We start from the raw sequence: 21830 nt of genomic DNA on the forward strand, positions 1-21830 counted from the left end.
AAACCGATTTATTTCACTTTCTGCACGTTTTCGTGGGCTGTCTTTGAGTATGGCAAGCGCTCAGAAGGCCAGACACTTGCTCCACTTATGGCTCCCTTCTTCAGGACACTCGCCCCAGACTCTCTGAGAGGGTGATTTTCTCTAGAGAAGTACAGGGCTGTGAAAAATCCCCCACTGGCTTCGGGTTTCGGTGGCTCGTCCCTCCGCCACCGGGCTCGGGAAGGCGTGGGAAGGCCGCGAGAAACTCCGAGGGGCCCGGGCGGGCAGGGGGCGTGGCCGCCGCGGGGCCGCCGCGCAGGCGCGCTGCCGCCTCCGCGTGAGTGCGCGCGTTCCGGCGCGTGTCCCCGCGCGGGCTCCGTAGCGCGTGTGCCGCCTGACGCAGCCCCGCGGGCCCTCCTCCCGCTCTGCGGCGGCCGCGGCCGAGAGGAGTTCGGGGCGGGCGTGCGGGCGAGGGCGGGGGGAGGCGAGGCGGCGCGCCGCGAGAGGAGGCGGCGGCGGCGGCGGCGGCGAGAGGAGGCGGAGGAGCAGCAGGCGCCGCCATGGCCGCGGCGCTCACCGACATGGCCGACCTGGAGGAGCTCTCCCGCCTCAGCCCGCTGCCCCCCGGCAGCCCCGGGCCCGCGGCGCGGGGCCGGGCCGAGCCGCCCGAGGAGGAGGAGGACGACGACGACGACGAGGCGGAGGCGGAGGCGGTGGCCGCGCTGCTGCTGAACGGCGGAGCGGGCGGCGGCGGCGCGGGGGGCGGCGAGGCGGAGACCATGTCGGAGCCGAGCCCCGAGAGCGCCAGCCAGGCGGGCGGGGACGAGGACGACGAGGAGGAGGACGACGAGGACGGGGGCAGCAGCAGCGGCGGCGCCGAGGAGGAGAGCAGCGCCGAGAGCCTGGTGGGCAGCAGCAGCGGCGGCTGCAGCGGCGACGAGACGCGCTCGCTGAGCCCCGGCGCGGCGAGCAGCAGCAGCGGCGATGGGGACGGGAAGGAGGGCCTGGAGGAGCCCAAGGGACCGCGGGGCGGCCCGGGCGGCCCGGGCAGTGGCGGCGGGAGTAGCAGCAGTAGCGTGGTGTCGAGCGGCGGCGACGAGGGCTATGGCACCGGGGGAGGCGGGAGCAGCGCGACCTCCGGGGGCCGGCGGGGCAGCCTGGAGATGTCGTCCGACGGGGAACCGCTGAGCCGCATGGACTCGGAGGACAGGTCAGTGCGCCGCCAAGGGGACTCCTCCGGGACCTGACCGAGGGGACTCTTACCGGACCCCGTCGAGGGGACTCGGGGGACTCCTTCCTGACTCACTCTCTCGAGGGGACTCTGCGTGGATCCCGTCTAGGGGACTCCTCCCGGACCCCATCGAGGCGGCTCCCCTGCCCGATCCCCTCCCACCTCCTGCACCCATGGCCCAGCCTTCGTCCTATCTAGACTCCCCGGCTCCGCCGAGGGGTCCAAGGGGACTTTCTCGCCGTAGTCCTTTCCGTCCCTTGCCCCTCCTTCCCCACCCCCCTCGCCCTGGGAACGTCTTCGTCGCGATCTCCCTTGCCCCCTGACACTGGGACCCCAGACCCGGAATACTTTCCCTCCGCGATCTCCCGCCCCCTGAATTCTCGGCCCCTCCCCCAGATCTCAACTCGGAAATCCCTGGCGGCCGCCGCGCCCCTCTCTCGCCACTGAGCGGCTTCCAACTCCTCACCATCCCCCTCAACTCTCCTTTCCCCACCCTCCTTCCCTCGGCGCGGCTCTCCTTTTGGATCGAAGGACGACTCTATCCCGGAGACAGCCCCCCAAAGTGGCCCAGACGCCCCAGCCGAGCTCCAGAGGCCCTTGATGTACACCTCGGTACACAAGGTTAGCTTCGTGCATCGGTGTTCAGGAACACTTGTCAGAACTGTAATTGACAAGTGTTTTCCAATATGGCTGGTCTCCTGGATCTCGCAGAACTAACTTGTGCAGGGAGGAGACCCCAGCCCTGGCTTTTCTTTACTTTTAAAAAGACGGTTGGTTTGTTATATGTAGTGACTGCTTCCCAAATCCCTCATGTATGTCAGTTGTATCATCTCTAAGGGGATTTGAATCTTGGTCATCAAATCTGAGCGAAAGTTTAAAACACAGAAAAGCCATTGTGAAAAGGAACAGTGTGAGTCGATGCCCTTTACAGTAACTTTGCCGAATCAGAAAGAATTGGAGTCACAAGATACAGCCACGGACGTTTTAAAAAATTAGGATGTGGCTTTTAAAACGGCACTACATAGTGATACTTTGATGTGGGAGTCATGTCCCCCTTGATTTTTTTTTTAAAGTCACATATAGGGGAGGTGTCTGGAGGAATTAGCTCTTTTCTTGAGCTTGTTAGAAGTAACAATGCACTACCATTTTTCTAGATAGAATATTTAAGAAATGCAGTATGCTTCCGTTGCTGCTCTAAATTTTTGATTGCTTTGTAGAATTTCATAATCAAAGTGGTCGATTTTTTAATGTACTTTTAAAAGAATCTCATGTTCATTATGTTCCTAAAGTACATTAGCTTGCTCATCTGCTAGTGTTTTGATGAGGGAATTTATAAGTCCATAGTGATTTCTCTCCTTGGGTTGTATTTTGGGGGCCTGGGGGCGTTGTCTGGCTAATAACATTAACCTAGTTGCTGTCACTTGAGAATCCAATCTTTTCTACCTACCTTAGCCTCTGAATACTGGGTTCAAACCCACCAGCATGCCTGGATTTTGATTTGATTTTAAGTTTAAGCATTCTGAAGTCTTCAGGAATTCTGGTTGCTAGCTAATAAAGATGAACATGTTATAGTTAATGATATGGGAATATTCTGAAAAAAAATTTCAGGAGTTCTTTTTGACACTTTAAAACCTAGACAAGTAAATACTTGTTCTTTCTCCTCCAACATTCTTTACAACAGGGTTTCACTCTGTAGCCCAGGATAGTCTGGAATTCACAAAAATCCTCAGTCTCCCAAATGCATGAACCACCATAGATGTAGCTCAAGAAATGGATCTTGAATGGGTGTAAAACAGACTGCTCCTTAGGAAAACATAGAAAATTGTGCTGAACTGGGTGGATGTAGTTGGAGATGGCATCTTCAAAAAAAATTAGAAGTTCATGTGGGGCAACCTATTTTGAGGGTTGCTCTCAACTTGTCTGCCCTTGAGAAACACTAGTTGATTCAAACTACACAATGAAGCATGTGCTATTATTCAGTGTTGTGTATGTTTCATTGATGACGTCTACCATCTTTTCTTTGCTTTTAGTGCACACATGTGCACATTCATGTTTCCATGTTCCCATTTCATTCTCACATTTATCATGCACAAGAGGGGTTATTTTAACTTCATTTAGCAGATGGGGAAGCAAATTGAATGTCTCACTGAAAACAGTATTTGTGAAGATGCAGCTGGATGTGAAACAAGGTTCGCAACGCTTTCTCCCTCACAAGAGTTGGAATAATTCACTTTTTTAGTTTTTAAGGAAGAAAGATTTTTTTTGGTTTGCAGTTCTGGGGGCGATGATACAACTCATCATGGCAGGGAATACAAGGCAGCGTGCAGGGAAGGCATTGGGGCGCGAGAGGAAGCTGGCTGGTCACAATATGTTCCCACTATGAGATTGGGTCTGAGAAGAGCCCGTGGCTTGGTTTGTTTTTTAGACAAGGTCTCTGTGTAGTCCTGGTTGTCTTGGAACTCTCTATACAGACCAGGCCGGCCTCAAACTCAGTGTCTTCCCACTGGACAACACTTGGCTGAGAGAAAGTCTGGATTGGGTCACACGGACTGCTAGACCTTAGAGATGTTCCCGAGGGAGCTGTCCACCCATAATTTGTGGGAGGTGGGAATAAAGTCCATCATGGCTCAGGAAGGTGTGGCTGGAGTGGCTTACACTGCTGGCCTAAACAAGTGGTGTTATAGTGTCTTAGAGGTGTCGCTGCCCTCCCCATTACTTCCTTTCAGGAGACAGGGAATTTCTGCTTAAGTTTCATTTAGTATTGTGAATATCCAATTTTGTTATATAACTCAGTGAAGAGTAACATTGCCATCAAAAGACCAGATAAGGTTAAAACAACAATCAAGCATACTTCCTTTTTCCGTTTTCAACATTGGTGGGTGTGGGTGTGTATGTATGCATGTATACCATGACACCACACTTGTGGAGTTTAAGGAGGACTTGCCAGTTCTCTCCTTCCATCTTGTATGATCTGTGGGAATCAAACTCAGGTCAGCTGGCTTTCAGCAAATTCATTTACCTCCTGAGCTACCTCATTGACCGTTCTTAACTTTCATAATGCTTTTAAGCATTGGCGACTGAAAAAAAATGCTATTGTGGTGATCATTTCAGGGTAGTAGCTTTATCACCTGTGTGAGGAATCCTTACTAGTGAAATTGGATTGTAGCCTTGATGGTTTTGAAATACACCCTGTTGGCTTTGAGTTTTTTATTTCAGAGTTGGTTTAAGTTCGGAAAAGATCCACTTTGGTTTTGACAGTCTGACTGGTTTAGACTGACCCGGTGCTCACTGTGTAACCTAGGCACTTAGTCTCCAACTCATGGCAGTTTTCCTGCTTTAACTTTAGTCTCCTAAATGTTGGGATTACAGGTGAGCTATCATGCTGCCTTGCATCCAAAGTTCTTGATTTCCTCTTTAGATTGCATCAATCTGTGGACTCATAGTTGATTTCATGGAAGGGAGTTTTGTAATGGATGGAAAGGTATGATAGTTTAAAAGTCATTTTAAAAGGTTGAGACTTGTGGTAGCAAGTCCTACCACACATAGCTCAGCGAACCTGATTAATCAAAAGTGAAAAATGTTAGATTTTATACGTTGCCTGTCACATTTGTTATGGTTGAAGTTGCAGTGGAGAATTTGATGGTAGTGCAGTGGACCATAAGTGCCATTTCAGCATGGGCCACTTAGGCAGTTTGGCAGGAGCTTCAGTTAGCTCAGGGCCTCAACATTTCCATAGGACAGTTTGTATGACATCAGTGTGGACTCGATAGTTTTACCTAGATTGGTCTGGGAAGGAGCAGAGGGGAAGCCACAGAGCTCTTTGACCCAGATAGACCTCTGATAAGTGTTTTATTTAGTTTATGTATTGGTGTTTTGTTTGCAGTTATGTCTGTACATGTGTGTGCTTGGTGCCATTGGAAGCTCTTGGATGGTTCTGAGACACCATGTGGTTTTGGGAATTGAACCCAGGTCCTGTGGAAGAATAGCTCTTGTTCTTACCAAGTGATCTGCAGCTCCTCTAAGCTTTTTCTGTTTCTATTTTAGTCTCTGATACATTTAATTGCTTGTTCACTTATGAGTGAAACAAGCTTTTAAACCCTCAAAACCCTACAGGTTACCTGGGGAGTGTGGTGCTGTCCTGTAATCTCATCACTGATAGGCAGAAGCAGGAAGATCATGACTAGCAAGTATGAGGTTGGCTTACCTTATCCTACATGAGTTCCAGGCCAGCCAAGGCTTATATCCAGATCTTGTCTCAAAACAGTCACCTCAAACCAACCCCCCCCCCCCCCCCCCCCAATGAAACCAAATGCAGACATAACAATTACTGCTTTTCTGGCCACTTTGGGGTGTGTATGTGCTTTGGGGTGGCCTGGAACTTACTCTTTAGCTCAGGCTACCCTTGAACCCGTGTTAATCCACCTGCCTTGGCCTCCCTTATGCTGGAATCACAGGCATGAGCCACCACTCCCTTACATTTTTTCCACTACATTTGTTTGTTTATTTATTTTTGGGGTGTGTGTGTGTGTGTGTTGAAATCAGAGGACAGCTTGTGGGAGTTGGGTTTTTCCTTCCATCATGTTAGTACTTGGGATTGAACTCACTATCTGGATCCCCTGAAACTGACGTTATAGTCAGTTGTAAGACACCAACAAATGTGGGTGATGGGACTCGAACCTGGATCATTTCCACTGCCCAGCCCCATCTCTCCAGTCCCCTACCCTCCTTTTTTTTTTTTTTTTTTTTTTTTAAAGCCAAGGTCTCATCTAGTCAAAGCTAACCTGGAACTCACTTTGTAGACTAGGCTGGCCTCAAACAAATTGGTTGCTGGGATCATAGGCATGATCACTTACCCTTGGTGGCAGTTTTTAAAAGGAATTTCTTTTCTTTTTGCTGTTTTATATGTGTATTTGTGTGTGGAGATCAGATGACAGCTTGTAGGAGTCAGTTCTCTCCTTTAACTTTCATGTGGTCTGGGGGATTGAACTCAGGTATCCAGCCTTTACCGCCTAAGCCATGTCACTGGCCTGGCAGCAGATAATCATATCATCCCCCCACCCCCCAGACAGTGTTTCTCTCTGTAGCCCTGTCTGTCCAGGAACTCCATTTCTAGACCAGGTTAGCCTAGAATTCACATAGATCTGACGTCATTTTTTTTTTAAATGTCAATTTGGATTACATTTTTTTTCTGGAATTTATAAAAATAATTTTGTTTTTGTTGTTGTTTGTGTGTTTGTATCTGTGTTGGGTCTGTGTGAGTGTGGGTGCTGAGAGGCCAGGGACATCAGATCAATTGGAGTTTCTTGTGGACCAGTCACTCGCTTGGGTCCTATGCAAGAGCTGTCTTCAGCCCCCTGGAAATGTTTTTAACAAAGTCAAAGGTCACACATTATTGTATAATTGTATTAAAGTTAGGTGTTTACTCAGTTAGGCTGAGCATGATTGATCGCTTCTGTCTCCAGTTAGATGAGAAGTGTGGATGGAGTAATGCGAAGGGCTCTGTTACTTCAGAAACAAACCCAGTGTGAAATGTGGAGTGAGAGTGGCCATAGAATAAAGTAGCTTGCTTGTTTTCCACAGACTGCATTTCATCATTGTTGCATAAAGTCCCTTTTGACCAATTTAGTGAATGCTGCTGGGTCTTGGGGAGAAAAATCCTTTGTCTTTCTCTAGAGAAGTCATTGTGGAGATAGACAGTAAACTTTTTTTTAATTTTGATTAGAAAAACCCATTTTGACTGTTTGGTTTACTGTGATAATGAGTTGTAATTAGGGTAATAATAGTAATACTGTCTTGGTTTTGGTTAATGATTTTTAATGTGCCTCTAATTTATTGTGATCAGCTCTGTGACAGAGTCATGTCTTTTACTTACCTTAAGCTATCTCTCCAATCCCTCATCCTGAGTTTTTAATCTTTTTTTTTTTTTTTTTGAGATGGGGTCTGGCTGTGTACCTCTGGCTGGCTTGGAACTCACAGGGATCTGTCTGCCTTTGTCTCCCAAGTGCTGATATTAAAGGCTTGCCTTTTGTATGATCTTAAGATCATCAACAATTTGCAGAATAGGTTACTCTTTATTACTCACAAAGTTGAAGGTTTTCTAGACATGGCTCATCCTTTTGTAATCTCAGAGCCAGCCTGGGACACATAGCAAGACTGTGAGTCAAAAACAACCCAACCCAACCCAACCAGAAACTTAAGGTTAGATTGTTCACTATGAACCTATTAAATTCTCTTAGAGCTATAATTTTTCCCTCCATCTTAAGCAGTTTTCATTCCATATGTATGGTCATATGTTTGTGTTTCTTTTGTTTCTCTCTCCTGTCCCTTTTGTTTGCTCAAACTAGCCTGGAATTGACTGTGGTTCAAGCTGCTGTTCCCAGTTGAGATTCCCTCAAGTAACTTGAGGTTGTATCCAGAAGACAGCATAAGCTAACTAGGAGACTACCCTTGAACTTTGTGCAATCTTCCTGCCTCCCTCTGAAGTTCAGGGTTCCCAGGTGTGAGCCACGCTCCTAGCATCTTGAGACCGACCACTTAGTGCTGCCAGGTCAAAACTTCTGGGGATTCTCCTCCTCTGGAGGGTTACAGACATGTCACACCAGGTGACTGACCCCTGGTCTATCCTGAGAAAAATGGGAATTTTGGAATACTTGTTTTATAGGCTATAGAAGTACCATACTTGCATGAGTCCTCAGGTTCTGTCCCTAACTCCCTACAGCCATGAGGGGTGTGTAATAATTAGGTGACTTGAAGAGGTCCTAAAGATCCTGTTTTTCTTTCTTTCTTTCTTTTTTTTTTTTTTTTTGGTTTTTTGAGACAGGGTTTCTCTGTGTAGCTTTGCGCCTTTCCTGGAACTCGCTTTGTAGCCCAGGCTGGCCTCGAACTCAGAGATCCGCCTGGCTCTGCCTCCCCAGTGCTGGGATTAAAGGCGTGCGCCACCACCGCCCGGCAAGATCCTGTTTTTCATTAATAAGGGGAAGAGCCTGATCTGGTAGAGATTAGGGAAGTTCTTATGGGAAGCCTCAAATCAGAACCTTCATTTCTTGAAGGGTTGGGAGTGTGCATTCTCTTAGTTCATGGTACCTTAATCCTTTCCCGTTACGAGCTAAGAGCTCAGTGGTTTCCAGCCCTTTAATAGAAAAGTGCTGTTATCACAGTAGTGGACATTTTGATGTCTGTTGTTGAGAAGATAGAATTTAAAAACAATTTACAGGGTACAATGCTGCAGTTAGAATAAATTCTGGTGTTCTCTACTGCCCAGCAGGGCAATTATTGTAAATAACAGAATAGCTAGGAGAGTTTTGGGTATACTACAACAGATGATAAATGTTTAATGTTATGGGATGTTCATCAGCCTAGTTTACTCGTCACCCACTGTACAGTTACTGAAACATCACTTTATCTGCTGTACAGACAGCTATGTATTGATCAAAATTTTAAAAAAATTAAGAATTTCCAGTAGTGGTTGAAATTTTTTCCTCAGATGAAATTTTATATACACATAAAAGTTAAAATGGTATTTAATTAGAATGGATTGGGGAGGCAGTCTTTAGACTTGTTTATGTTACATTTTAATTTATTTCATGTGCATGTAGGCATGCATGTCAAGGCATGGGTGTGGAGGTCAGAACAGCTGTGCAGGTGTCTGTTCTCTCTGATGGCAGGTCTTGAGCATGCTGAACAGAGTGCCTCCTCACTGAGCTGTGCCCCTCTTAGCTCTGTGATTGTTGCTTTGTTTGGTTTTTGAGACGGTCTCAGACTATAACCCAGGTTGGCCATGAACTCACGGTGATCCTCTGCTCAGCCTTAGTGTGGGGATCAGAGATGTAAACTACCATGCCCAGTTCCAAAGTGAGTGTTTCTTTTGGAGCTGAGGGTGATCTTGCTTTCGAATCTTTCTGCCTTCACCTGCCAAGTACTGAGATTATAGGCATACCACCATGCCTGTTTTATGTGGTGCTAGAGATTGAACCCAGGAGTTCTGTGCATGCTAGGTAAGCCATCTTAGTGTGCCCCTAGCTCTTTTTTTTTTCTCTCCAAACTGGGCTTCACTTTGAAGCCCTGGCTCTCCCGGAACTCACTCTGTAGACCAGGTTGGCCTCGAACTCACAGAGATCCTTCTGTCTCTGTCCCAAGTGCTAGGATTAAAGGTGTATGCCACCACCATTCTCCCTTTCTTTTTCTTTCTTTCTTTTTGGTTTTTTGAGACAGGATTTCTCTGTGTAGCTTTGCGCCTTTCCTGGAACTCGCTTTGGAGACCAGGCTGGCCTCGAACTCACAGAGATCCGCCTGGCTCTGCCTCCCGAGTGCTGGGATTAAAGGCGTGCGGCACCACCGCCCGGCTACCTTTCTTTTTCTTAAAAAATTATTACATTTTATTTTGTGAATGTGCCTCTGTGTGTGTGTGTGTGTGTGTGTGTGTGTGTGTGTGATGTACACTCGTGTGTACGCATGTGTGTGTGTTGTGTGCATATGTACTAGCATGCTTGGGTGTGTGGGCACGAATGTGGAGGGATGTCAGAGTGACAACTTGCTGGAGTTCGTTCTCTCTACCACGTGGGTCCTGGGATTGAACTCAGGTCATCAGGTTTGGTGGCAAGTGCTTCTATAACCCATTTTGAGCTTTTTCATAATAAAAATGTGAGGAACCAGGTGTGATGGTGCAACTGGAATCCTAACACTTAGAGGAGGGGCATAAGTTCAAGGCCTGGGCCAATAAGACCATCTCAAAACAAAACCAGTTACCACTACCCACAAACTGAAAACGTACATTTTAAAAGTTGTGACTAGGCTGGGTATGGTAGTATATACCTGTCATTCTGAGGCAGAAGAGCATGGGCTACTTAGCAAGATCTCACAAAGGAAAATTGATGGGCATTTCAGTCTTTTTGTTGGATAGAGATTAAAATGAAAGTGTAATCAGCACCAGCCTGGGTAGCATGACAAGACTGTCTCAATTGGGGGGTGGAGGCTGTCAAGATGGTTCAGCAGGTGAGAGTGCCTCCCCTAAGCTGATGATCTGAGCTGGTGGGAGGACAGAAACAACCCTGCAAGTTGTGTCTCCCCCATATAAATGTATATTGTTTCTATCAATACCTTCATTGTAGTACCTGCCATTCAGAGATCTGAAAACTCAAGCAAGTTCCTAAGAAGTCACTTCAAAAGCCATAGAATATCTGGGAGTTATGGGCGTGGAACTCAGCCTGAAAAACAACAAAACCAAAAAACATGCTACAGGCACAAAATGAGTGGTAAATAAATCTCCATCCCTAGAGGCAAAAGTCAGTTAATTTCAACACCAGGGAGACTGAGACAGGATGGCCTCTGAGTTACAGGTCAGACTGGTTGCAGAGTGAGACCTTGTATCAGAAAACAAAAACAAAATTTACCCCACCCCCACCACCCCCCCCCACCCCGAAACAGTTTCTCTGTGTAGCCATGACTGTCCTGGCTGGAACTTGCTCTATAGACCATTCTGGCCTGGAACTCAGAGATCCACCTGCCTCTGCCTCCCAAAGTGCTGAGATTAATGGTGTGCTCCACTGCTGCCTGGCAAAAATCAAAGTTTAAAAAGGGACTGAAAACCAGTGCTCTTAAGTTAAGAGCATTGGTTTGTACTCTTAGAGGACCTGGTTCAGTTCTCAGGACCAACATGATAACTTACAACCACCTGTAACTCCAGTTCCCTCCACTAGTGTCCTTGGGCACCAAGTGGTGCACAGACAGGCAAAAAGTAAAAAATAAAAAACACTTGCATACAGCAAAAAAAAAAAAAAAAAAAAAAGGTGTGATGGCACACTTAATCCAGCACTTGGGAGGCAGAGACAGGAGTATCTTTGATTTATCGTGCCAGCCTGGTCTACATGGACAGCCAGGACTATATAGAGAGACCCTGTCTCAAAAAAATAAAGATGTAAAAAAATAAAAGGATGGATGTTCATGGTAGGCAGTGCCAGTTACCCAGCACTAGTTGGGTGCAGGCCAGAGAGTCATGAAAAGTTTAATTTTAAGGTCATGCTGTACTACATATTGATCTGATAGCTAGCCTGGTCTACAGGTGACCAGGGAAAAGGCCAAAATTGCTACCGCTCACCTCCATCTGATTTTGCTGGTCAGTGCCGACAGGCAGAAATCACTCAGCTTGACCCCCCCCCAGGATGCATTTCTGCAGGTGTAATGGATGCCTTCCCTATAGATTAAAAAATCTTTAGGGCTTGGTTATCTGCCATACCATCCTTGTCTTGGTTCGCAGGTGTCAAAGCAGAGAATGAGTGCCTGGAAGACCTCCAGCATTGTGGAGAGCTGCCCTGCTGTACCCACAGTGCTTGGGGTCACAGGACTCCTTGCAGTTCATGGAAGTGAACCTGACTTGGCACCCTTAAGAATGTCAGCAGTGGGTACTGTGGTATTGGTAGAAATCCAGGCTGAGCTGGTGGGCTGGGCCACACAGCTCTTCCCCCTGCTCCATTTCCAGCTTCTCTCAGTGGGTGAATGGAGCCTCAATTCCCTCCTTTTGGTCAGGTTTGGCTAGTGCCTTGCATGCCTCCTGATCAGGAGGGTCCATCTGGGAGTGTGTCTGCCTCCCAGGTCTTAAGGCCTTGAGGACTCACGATGTGGGAGGTTCAGGGGATGCTGAAGGCCTTCTCTCCTGGCTGCATCTTAGTTCAGGAGTTTCAGTAAGTGCAATTTTTTTTTTTTTTTTTTTTTTTTTTTTTTTGGTTTTTTGAGACAGGGTTTCTCTGTGTAGCTTTGTGCCTTTCCTGGATCTCGCTCTGTAGACCAGGGTGGCCTCGAACTCACAGAGATCCGCCTGCCTCTGCCTCCCGAGTGCTGGGATTAAAGGCATGCGCCACCACCGCCCGGCATAAGTGCAATTTTTAAAATTCCATTTTCTTAGTTTGCTCAAGGACCAGAGAAGATTTATTTAGGTTTTGGTAACTTCAGTTCTCTCTCTCTCTCTCTCTCTCTCTCTCTCTCTCTCTCTCTCTCTCTCTCTCTCTCTCTCTCTTTCTCTCTCTGTGTGTACAAGGGTTTGACTTGTAGGGTCTAGCTTATGCTAAGAAATGTTCTCCCATAACTTATGCGTCCAGACCCTGTTGACTCCTGTAAGAGTTATTCACAGTGGATCTCATTCTCACTCTCCCAAGCTGTCCTCAAATTCTTGCAGTCCTGCCTCAGCCTCCCAAGTGCTAGGATTGTGGTTAGTACCCATGGCACCTAGCTTTGTATTTGATTTTGAGGCCGTGTTGTGTTTTTACCTTGTACTTCATTGCCAGCTAATTTCAAAGCAATGCAGTTGAATGGAGAATTTTGGTCAGTATACATTATTTGTATAGATCAGAATATCGTATGTAATTCAGTATTTGTAAGATCATACTTACGTTGGTAAATTTCTAGGAGTAACAGCCTTTTTCTTCTCTTGTAGCATAAGCAGTACTCTAATGGACGTAGACAGCACAATTTCCAGTGGGCGTTCAACTCCAGCAATGATGAATGGACAAGGGAGCACTACTTCTTCAAGCAAACACATTGCCTATAATTGTTGTTGGGACCAGTGCCAGGCGTGCTTCAACTCTAGCCCAGACCTGGCAGACCACATCCGTTCCATACACGTAGATGGTCAGCGTGGAGGGGTTGGTTTTACCATTTTTTTTCATTCTGTTTTGGTTGTATTCATTTATAATTGCTAGTAGAATTTTATTTTTCTCCATGAAAGGAATAGGGGAATTCCCCCTCATTTTCTGTTCTCTTCCTGTCTACTTGCTAGGATTATATGAAAGTAGGATATATAATTTTTTGGGTTTCAGTTTGCTCCTAGATAATATTTTGAAGAAATGAGCCCTTTAAAGCTGTAGTTCTTAGAAATATAAATGGACACAGTGAGTTCCTAGGTTCTGGCACTGAAGGGGAAAGCATCTGGGAATGGGCAGCATCCCTATGACTCTTGGTCAAAGCCTCAGTTACCATGACGGACTTGGCCAGCCTCAGAGATGGTGCCAGGGTTGGTACATGTGGCTCCTGTAATGCAAAGGGAGCTCATCATCTATGATCAATGACTGGACATCTTTCCTAGGGTCAGAAGTTCATGTAAGAAGATGTTCTGATTAGTCAGTGTTAACCTATACCCTTGCAGAGTTGGCTTAGTATAAGGCTCACTTTGGAGCCTTGCCTGGAGCTCATTTAATTTTGTCGTCTAATATCATGTGATGTAATATCTAGAGCCAACCAAGTTAGGTCAGTCAAAGTACATCAACTATTTTGTTTTCATGTAGGGTCTTACTCTGTAGCCCAGGATAGCCTTCCTGAGTAATTATTTAACTGTATCTTAACTGTATCTAGTTGACCATAGTTAGTACATTTTTCAGAAACTAATATTACCTTCTAAATACAGATAATACTAGGCCATGCCTTCACTGTTTTTGTTTGTTTGAGACAGAGTTTCATTCACTGTGTATCTCTGGCTGGCCTAGAGCCTGCTAATATCTTCACTGTGGAGGTAATCTGGTTAAAATTGCCATAGATAGTTTAAGCGAGTTAAACTTTCTGGAGTTAGATGGCTCCTTAAAATACTGGATGCAGTATGTAGCTGTGAGAGAATGCTTGGGTAGGATGCAGGAGACTGACCCTGTGTTGAATCACAGGGACTAGAATAGGCAACTGTGGAAGTGTTTATCATTTTGATCAGTGGGGTTGCCTTTCAACTTTCCTTTAAAGCTGGGCACAGTGGCACACATCTTTAATCCCAGCATTTGGGAGACAGGCAGACTGATTTCTGAGTTTGAGGCCTGCCTGGTCTACATAATGTGTTCTAGGACAGCCGGAACTACACATAGTGATACCCTGTCAAAAACAAAACAAAACAACAACAAACCCCACCAATCAAAATATCTTTAAGAAATAATTGTCCTTAAAATGATGCAATATGTCAGCAGTCTTTTCTTATACCTGAGGAGTAAATGGTTGTCTTAAGTTTCGTATGTCTGAGTAGCCAGTCAAGTAGCATACTTCCACTTGGTCTACTGGTGAACTCTGTTCACCTTACGTCTTTCACTGGAGTGAAATCCAGTCCCCCACCCAGTAAAGCAGATACTAGTATCTTACCATATTTTAACCGTATTGGTTTCCTGTTACAGATAATGCCCTTTTTAAGACACAAGTCTCACCGTGTAGCCCAGGCTCTCTTTAATTTACAATCCTGCCTTAACTTTATGCTCAAATTGCAGTTGGGTACCACCATACTGCCTTTTGTGAGCTTGTGCCTGATGCTACTTACATTCTACTGTGGCATAAGCTTTTTTGGCACTTGACTTAGCTACTATATATAGGATTAGGATCAATGTTTACATAGAGATCACTTGGCATTTCGTAGTAGGTTTGAGAGAATTGAATCTTGGATTCTATGAATTAAATTGGCACACATCCTATGTGAATATTCTCAGCTATTTAAAGGCATGTAGAAAAAAATGAAGTTAGACTAAGTTTCCTTTATGGAACAAAGTTGAAGTTTATCATTAAAGTTCTGTGTACTGGTGAAATGGCTCGGGTGAAGGGGCTTGCTCAACAAAGTTGTCCTGTGTCCTCCTCATGAATGTTGTGTCTCAAAAGCCCACATACCACACAATAATAATTTAAACAGGGCTGGAGAGATGGCTCAGTGGTTAAGAACACTGACGGCTCTTGTGAAGGACCTGGGTTTAGTTCCCAGCACTACATGGTGGCCCACAGCCATGCATAATGCCTTCTTCTGACCTGAGGGTACCAGGCATGCACATGGCGCACATACATATATGAAGGCAAAACATTAATGCACATAAGATAAAAGTAAATGAAATCTAAAAAAATAAACAATAGTTTTATATATATATATATATGTGTGTGTGTGTGTGTATGTGTGTGTGTGTGTGTATACACTTTTTTTTTTTTTTGAGACAGGCTTTCTCTGTGTGACCTTCCCTAGAACTCACTCTGTATCTGTAGCCCAGGCTGGCCTCGAACTCACAGAGATCTGCCTGTCTCTGCCTCCCAAGTACTGGAACTAAAGGCGTGCGCTGCCGCCGCCGCCGCCACCACCACCATCTGGCTAATAATAACTCTTTAGAGAGTTGGCTTAGTGGGTAAGAGTGTTTGTTGCTTATCCAGTGGACCTAGGTTTGATCCCCAAGACACATATAGTGTTCATATCCATCAATAACTCAACTTTCAGAGGATCCAGCACCCTCTTGACTACAAGAACTGGATGTGCAAGTTGTACACAGACATATGCATAGAGAAAACACTTACACACATAAAATAAACCTAAAAAACAGCAGTTTTAGTATAGACTTAAACACATGCAGTAAAGAAGAGAAGTAGTGACCAATCATGAGCCTAACTACCTGTGTACAAATCCAAAGATTTTGGGCAAAGGTGGAAGGGCTGACTCTGCAAAATTATCTTCATGCTTGTCAAACACACACACAGACAGAGCGAGAGGGAGAGGGAGAGAATAAAAGTTAAAGCAGGAATAGAGGTAGAGTTCCTTAAAGAAACAGTACATACTACTTGGGTGTGGACTTCCAATAAGGAGGGGAAGGGAAAAAGGAATAAAGATAGATATAGATATGGGAGAAGGCTTGAGGTGTTTTTTTTTTTTTTAAAAAAAATATTTATTTATTGTGTATGCAGAGTTTTGCCTACAGGCCAGAAGAGGGCACCCGATCTCATTATAGATGGTTGTGAGCCACCATGTGGTTGCTGGGAGTGGAACTCAGGACCCCTCGAAGAACAGCCAGTTCTCTTAACCTGAGCCATCTCTCCAGCCCATAAGCTTTTTTTTTTCCCTTTAGAAATGGGGTTTTACTATATATTTTGTGCTCTCTGAGAATGTTCTGTGACTATCCTTCCCCGAGGAGAGAGAGAGAGAGAGAGAGAGAGAGAGAGAGAGAGAGAGAGAGAGAGAGAGAGCGAGCGCCCTGTACATCTCCTTGACCCCTCACAAATGTCTTGATCTGGCACCATGAAGCCCAGGCTGGTCTCAAATTCTTTGCAGTTATCCTTCCTCAGCCTGTTTAGTTCTGGAATCAAGTCTTAGTTTGTCTGAGCTTTTTTGGTTGAGTTTGTGTCTTGAAGAATGAATACTTGTTGGTTGAAATAATATGTTTTGCAATGACCTTTTTAAGGGTAACATAACCCATTTTAACTATTTAATTTTATGTATGTGTTTTGTCTTCATGTTAGTCTATGAATCACATGTGTGCAGTGTCCCATGGAGACCAGAAGAAGACATCTATCCCCTGAGACTCTGGGGGTTACAGATGATTGTGAGCCACCAAGTGGGTGCTAGGAATTGAGCCTGGGTACTCTGGAAGAGCCCTCAGTGTTCTTTGGTTGTTGGTTGATTGGTTGGTTTTGTTTTGTTTTCTTTTGAAACAGAAGTTCTCTGTGTAGCCCTGGCTGTCCTGGAACTCACTCTGTAGACCAGGCTGGCCTCCCGAATGCTGGGATTAAAGGCATGAGCCATAACTGCCATTTCCCAGTGTTCTGGGGAGCCATGTCTCCAGCCTCAAGAAACTTTTTTTAACTGTTTTTAAGTGTTTAATTCAGTGGCACCCTGTAAATTTACACCGTTGTATAGTTTTCATTATCTGTCTCTATGGCTTTTCCATTATCATCTCAAGATGCAATCTGGACCCCTTGAGATCACCCCCTTATCAGTGGATAGCTATTTTGGTGACCACTTTCTGTATCGAAGTTGTCTGCATATCTTCTACAAGGACTTCTGTTTTCTCCCAGTGCTGGAACTAGAACCTAGGTCTTTGTGCATGCTTGACAAGAAACTTGACATTTGAGCCTATAGCCTCATAAGAGTACAAGGGGAATATCTGACTTTGATTGCCTAATGATGTTTTTAGATTTCTTGTTTCTTTAAATATTAAAATGCCATCATGAAACAGAAAAAGATGAGTTTTACTGGAGCAGTAAGTTAGCAGGATTTAAATACTAAATTATCACCTGTTTTCTCTTCCTTTGTAATCCTTACCCTGGGAGAAGTAAGAGCCCATGGATAGTGTAGAGACATCTCCACCAGCTTCAAGTTGTCTGTATTGTCATGTCCACGTGAGATTTAATTTTAGTTGGCTATTGAACAGTAGCTTTTCCTTATGTTTTCTTTTTAAAAAATGTTTTTAAGCCGGACATTGATGCATTCTTTTGATCCTAGCATGTGGGAGGCAGAGGAGATGGATCTCTTGAGTTTGAGGCCAGCCTGTGAGTTCCAGAACAGTCAGAGCTGTTACACAGAGAAACCTTGTCTCCAAAACAAAACCCCCCAAAATTAAAGATTTATTTTATTTTTATGGATGTTTTGCTTATGTATCTGTGTATATTTTGTGCATGCCTATGATGGCTGTTACCCCCCATATGTGGGTGCTGGGAACTAAAACCAGGTCCTCTGCAAAAGTAGCACGTATTCTTAACTGCTGATCCATCTTTCCAACCCCCTTAAAATGGTTATTTTTATGTGTTTGGGTGTTTTGCTGTTGCACTCTGTGTATGCCTGGTGCCTGCAGAGACTGGAGATGTAGACAGCCGTGAGCTGCCATTTGAGTGCTGGGAATTGAACTCGGGCTTCTGGAAGGGAAACCAGTGCTCTTAACTGCTGAGCCATCTGTTTAGCACCCATCCTGACCTTTTCATATGTAAGTGTGGTTGAGCGTATGAGAGATTAAATTATGTAAACAATAGAGTATGAGTATACTTTAGAGAGTTATGAGGCAACCTGAGTGTTATATAATCCTAGCACTCAGGCTGAGGTAGGGATATCTAGACTGCCCTGAACTATTAGTATCAAAGAATAACAATGATTAAAAAAACTAAACAAAACACAAAACATGAGAATGTTATGTATAATTAAAAAAAGCAGTAAAACTTTTGTATTACATATAATAAAATTACATATAACAAAAATAAATTTATGTACAGACATGAAGTGTCTGTACTTTGGATTCTCCATAGTGGCATGGGTGTTTTTTGAGATAGTGGCCTAGAACTTTTTGGTTTATCATGCTGCCCTTGACTTTGTGGAACTTTCTTCCCTTCTTGTCTCCTGAATTCTGAGAATATAGGCATATACCACAGATTAGTTGGTCACTGTATTTGTTTTGTTCAGTATTCCCTAATAATACATAAGCTTTTCCATATCACATGAGACTGGACTGTGAATTTATTAAAATAGCTAAACCTAAATTGATTTATAGGACCCATTGTTGAATATGGTGAGGCAAACCTTTAATCCCAGCACTGGGGAGGCAGTGAGAGTTGGATCTTTGTGAATGTGAGGTCAGCCTTGTCTACATAGCAAGTTCCAGCCAAGGCTACATAGTGAGACCCTGCTTCAGAACAACAACTACAGAAAAATAAAATCATTTTATACTAGAAGTGTTTCTAAAAATCAAGTATAAATGTTTTTCAAGGTCAGAAATAGTAGCATTTGCCTGCTCGGGAGGCTGAGACAGGATGATGCCTAGTTAGGTTCTAAGGTTACATGTGAGACCTTATCTCAGAACCAAATAACCGGGGCTGGAGAGGGGTCTCAGTGATTGAGAGCACAGGCTGCTCTTCCGGAGGACTCAGGTTCCGATCCTAGCACTTAACTTGGCGGCTAGCATCTGTCTGTAACTCCAGGTTCAAGGGCATCCAGTGCTCATTTCTGCCCTCCAAAGGCAATATATGGATGTGGTGCACAGACAGATTCGGGCGAAATACATAAACGTTTAAAAAAAGAGTATTAAAAAAAATAACATAAAGCAGACCATAGCCATGTGTGAACAGCTACAATTGTGTATCCAAAGTCTTAGGTTCTGCCTTGTCCTTTTCTTTTTCTTTTTTTTTTTTTTTTGTTTGTTTGTTTGTTTTTTGAGACAGGGTTTCTCTGTGTAGCTTTGCGCCTTTCCTGGGACTCACTTGGTAGCCCAGGCTGGCCTCGAACTCACAGAGATCCACCTGGCTCTGCCTCCCGAGTGCTGGGATTAAAGGCGTGCGCCACCACTGCCCGGCCGACTTGTCCTTTTCTTTTGTGTCTCATTCTTCTCCCTCCTCTTCCCCTCTCCTGATTCCTTGTTTTGAGACAGGGTCCCTCTAAAAGCCCTACATTTCCTTTAATTAAGAGTAGTCACTTGAGGCTGGGCAGTGGTGGTGCACGCCTTTTTTAATTCAGCACTCGGGAGGCAGAGGCAGGCGGATCTCTGAGTTTGAGGCCAGTCTGGTCTACAAAGTGAGTTCCAGGACAAGCACCAAAACTACACAGAGAAACCCTGTTTTGAAAAAAAAAAAGTCACTTGAGATTTTAGATTAATAGAGCAGATATGTAAAAATCTTGGCACATGAGAGCTTAACTTAGGAGGATCATGGAGGTCAGCCTGGCTACATTGAGGATACTTATCTCAAACAACCAAGCCATCCAAACAATTTTTTTTATTTTTTATTTTTTATTTTTTTGGTTTTTCGAGACAGGGTTTCTCTGTGTAGCTTTGTACCTTTCCTGGATCTCGCTCTGTAGACCAGGCCGGCCTCAAACTCACAAAGATCGGCCTGCCTCTGCCTCCCAGGTGCTGGGATTAAAGGTGCACGCCACCACTGCCCGGCTCCATCCAAACAATTTTGAGATAGGGTTTCAGTATGTAGACCAGACTGGCCTTAAATTCACAGATCTACCTGCTTCTGCCTCTTCAGTGATGGGTTTAAAGGCATGCCACTCACTATCTACCCAGTAGATTTATTTTCTTTAAGTAACCTTTTAAATATCTGTTTAAATATGTTTATATTAAATTTATCCACTGTATATTGTGTGTGTGTGGTGGTGGGGGGACTGTTGAGATCAGAGGGCAGTTTGCCAGAATTGGCTTTTCCACTTTGTGTGTCTGGGATTGAACTCAGGTTTTCAGGCTTAGAAGCAAGTGCCTTTACCTACTGAGCCACCTCACCGATCGAAAAGTAATCTTGGAAACGTTTTTGTGATGGGTGTATTGAATGTGAGTCCTCTGTGATTTACTTCTTGAACTTTGATTGTAGCCCAAGCAGGCTTTGTACTCATCTTCCTGCTTCATCTTGCTGAACAGCTGCAATTACAGGCCTGCTCTGCCAGGCCGGTTTAGTAGCTTTTAAAACTTGGACTATGAAACATAGGGTGAATATAGGATGAATATGCAAGGACCAGAATCAGTGAGGAGGAAGAGGAAGTGTTTTTGAAATGCAGCGTCTGCCTAACTGACATTTATGTGCATTACCATTGGCTAGGTCATTTAGATGGTCAACAGTGATGCTGCCTTGTTAGAATAAGTTCTGTTTTGAGATCAGATCTTATGTAGTCCAGGCTGGCCTCAGATTTGCTCTGTAGCCAAGGATGACTTTGAATTTCAAATCCCTTTGCTTCTATCTCTCAGTTGCTGAGATTACAGGCATGGGTCATTATGCCTAGTTTCTCCAGGTTTTGTGAATGTTAGGCAAGTACTCTACCAACTGCTGGGTCACACAGCAGTCCCAGACCTTGCAATATCTGCTAAGGAGCTGGGATTAGGCTTGTGTCACTAGGTCCAGCTTGCATTAGAATTGACACTCAGCTCCATCTGAGAAATCCAAAAGCCAGAGTGGATTACAGAGTCCATTCTGACTTCTGTTATTAGTTCATAGACGGAGATGTTTGCTGCACACTGGATGTTAAATTCATGCTGGTTCCCAAGAAGGCTAGAAGAAAATGTCACATTCCCTAGAGCCACCAAGTAGATGCTGTGAATTTAAGGCCGGTCTCTGCAAGAGTGCCAGTGTTCTTGGACACTGAACTGTCTCTCCAGCCTGTGTTTTATGTTTTCGTTTATTTTCTTGGTGTTCCCTGGGATTCAGCCCCAGGCTTTGTGCATGATAGGCAAGCACTCTCTGCAGAGCTGCATTCTCAGCCCTTAATGTATTTTCTTCAGTCTGCATATATTTTTGGTGTGTTCTATATGTAGTACTAAAGTGTTCTATATATAGTACTAAAGTGATTCTGTATGTAGTTGTTCTTAGGAAGAAGATTCTCAAAAGTAGCTTCGTTTTTGTTTTGAGGCAAGGTGTGCCAGTTCTTTCAGGGGAAGATTGCAGTGTGTGGGACAGTTGCCAGTGTTTGGAATACTCAGAAATTGCACTAAGTAAGGGAAGAGTAGGCTGCTAGTGCTGGACCTTTCCACACCTGGTCAGATTTGGTTTCCTGAGGCTGAGCAGGTACTTCTTACAGTGATAGATCAGTCTTCATCCCTTAACTCTTGTATTCGCTTCAGAAGTAAGATAGCTGAAAATATTCTCAATGGGAAGAACAGTCTAAGAATACAGAATGTTAATGAGCATGTGAGAACAGGAATCCATGAGTAGAAACACTTGATAACAAAATTTTTGTTTCTTTTAAAAGTTAAACACCTTTAATCCCAGCACTTGGGAGGCCAAGCTAGGCGAATCTCTGTAAGTTCAAGGCTAGCCTTGTCTACAGAGTGAGATCTAGGACAGGTACCAAAAGCTACACAGAGAAACCCTGTCTCGAAAAACAAAAACAAAAATACCCCCAGAAAGTTGAATGTGACTTATGTAAAGTGTAATTTTTGACTTGTTCTTTTGA

The 21830-nt window shown here is 44.7% G+C and overlaps 1 protein-coding gene across 2 annotated transcripts in view; it reads left to right on the top strand.

Moving 5' to 3' along the window:
• Positions 1–469: 469 nt before the first annotated feature.
• Aebp2 (AE binding protein 2) overlaps positions 470–21830 on the top strand; it is a 42010-nt gene continuing 20649 nt past the window's right edge. The window contains exons 1-2 of one of the 2 annotated variants that reach the window (XM_052720093.1): positions 470–1189; positions 12636–12843. In XM_052720093.1, coding sequence (XP_052576053.1) covers positions 540–1189; positions 12636–12843 — 858 coding nt within the window. In that variant the 5' untranslated portion in view covers positions 470–539. The remainder of the gene's footprint in view (positions 1190–12635; positions 12844–21830) is intronic. The other variant, XM_052720095.1, reaches the window with a different exon arrangement.

The sequence above is a fragment of the Peromyscus californicus genome, unplaced genomic scaffold (assembly GCF_007827085.1).
Source record: "Peromyscus californicus insignis strain IS unplaced genomic scaffold, ASM782708v3 Scaffold_6__1_contigs__length_162567912, whole genome shotgun sequence".
Classification (NCBI taxonomy): Eukaryota; Metazoa; Chordata; class Mammalia; order Rodentia; family Cricetidae; genus Peromyscus; species Peromyscus californicus.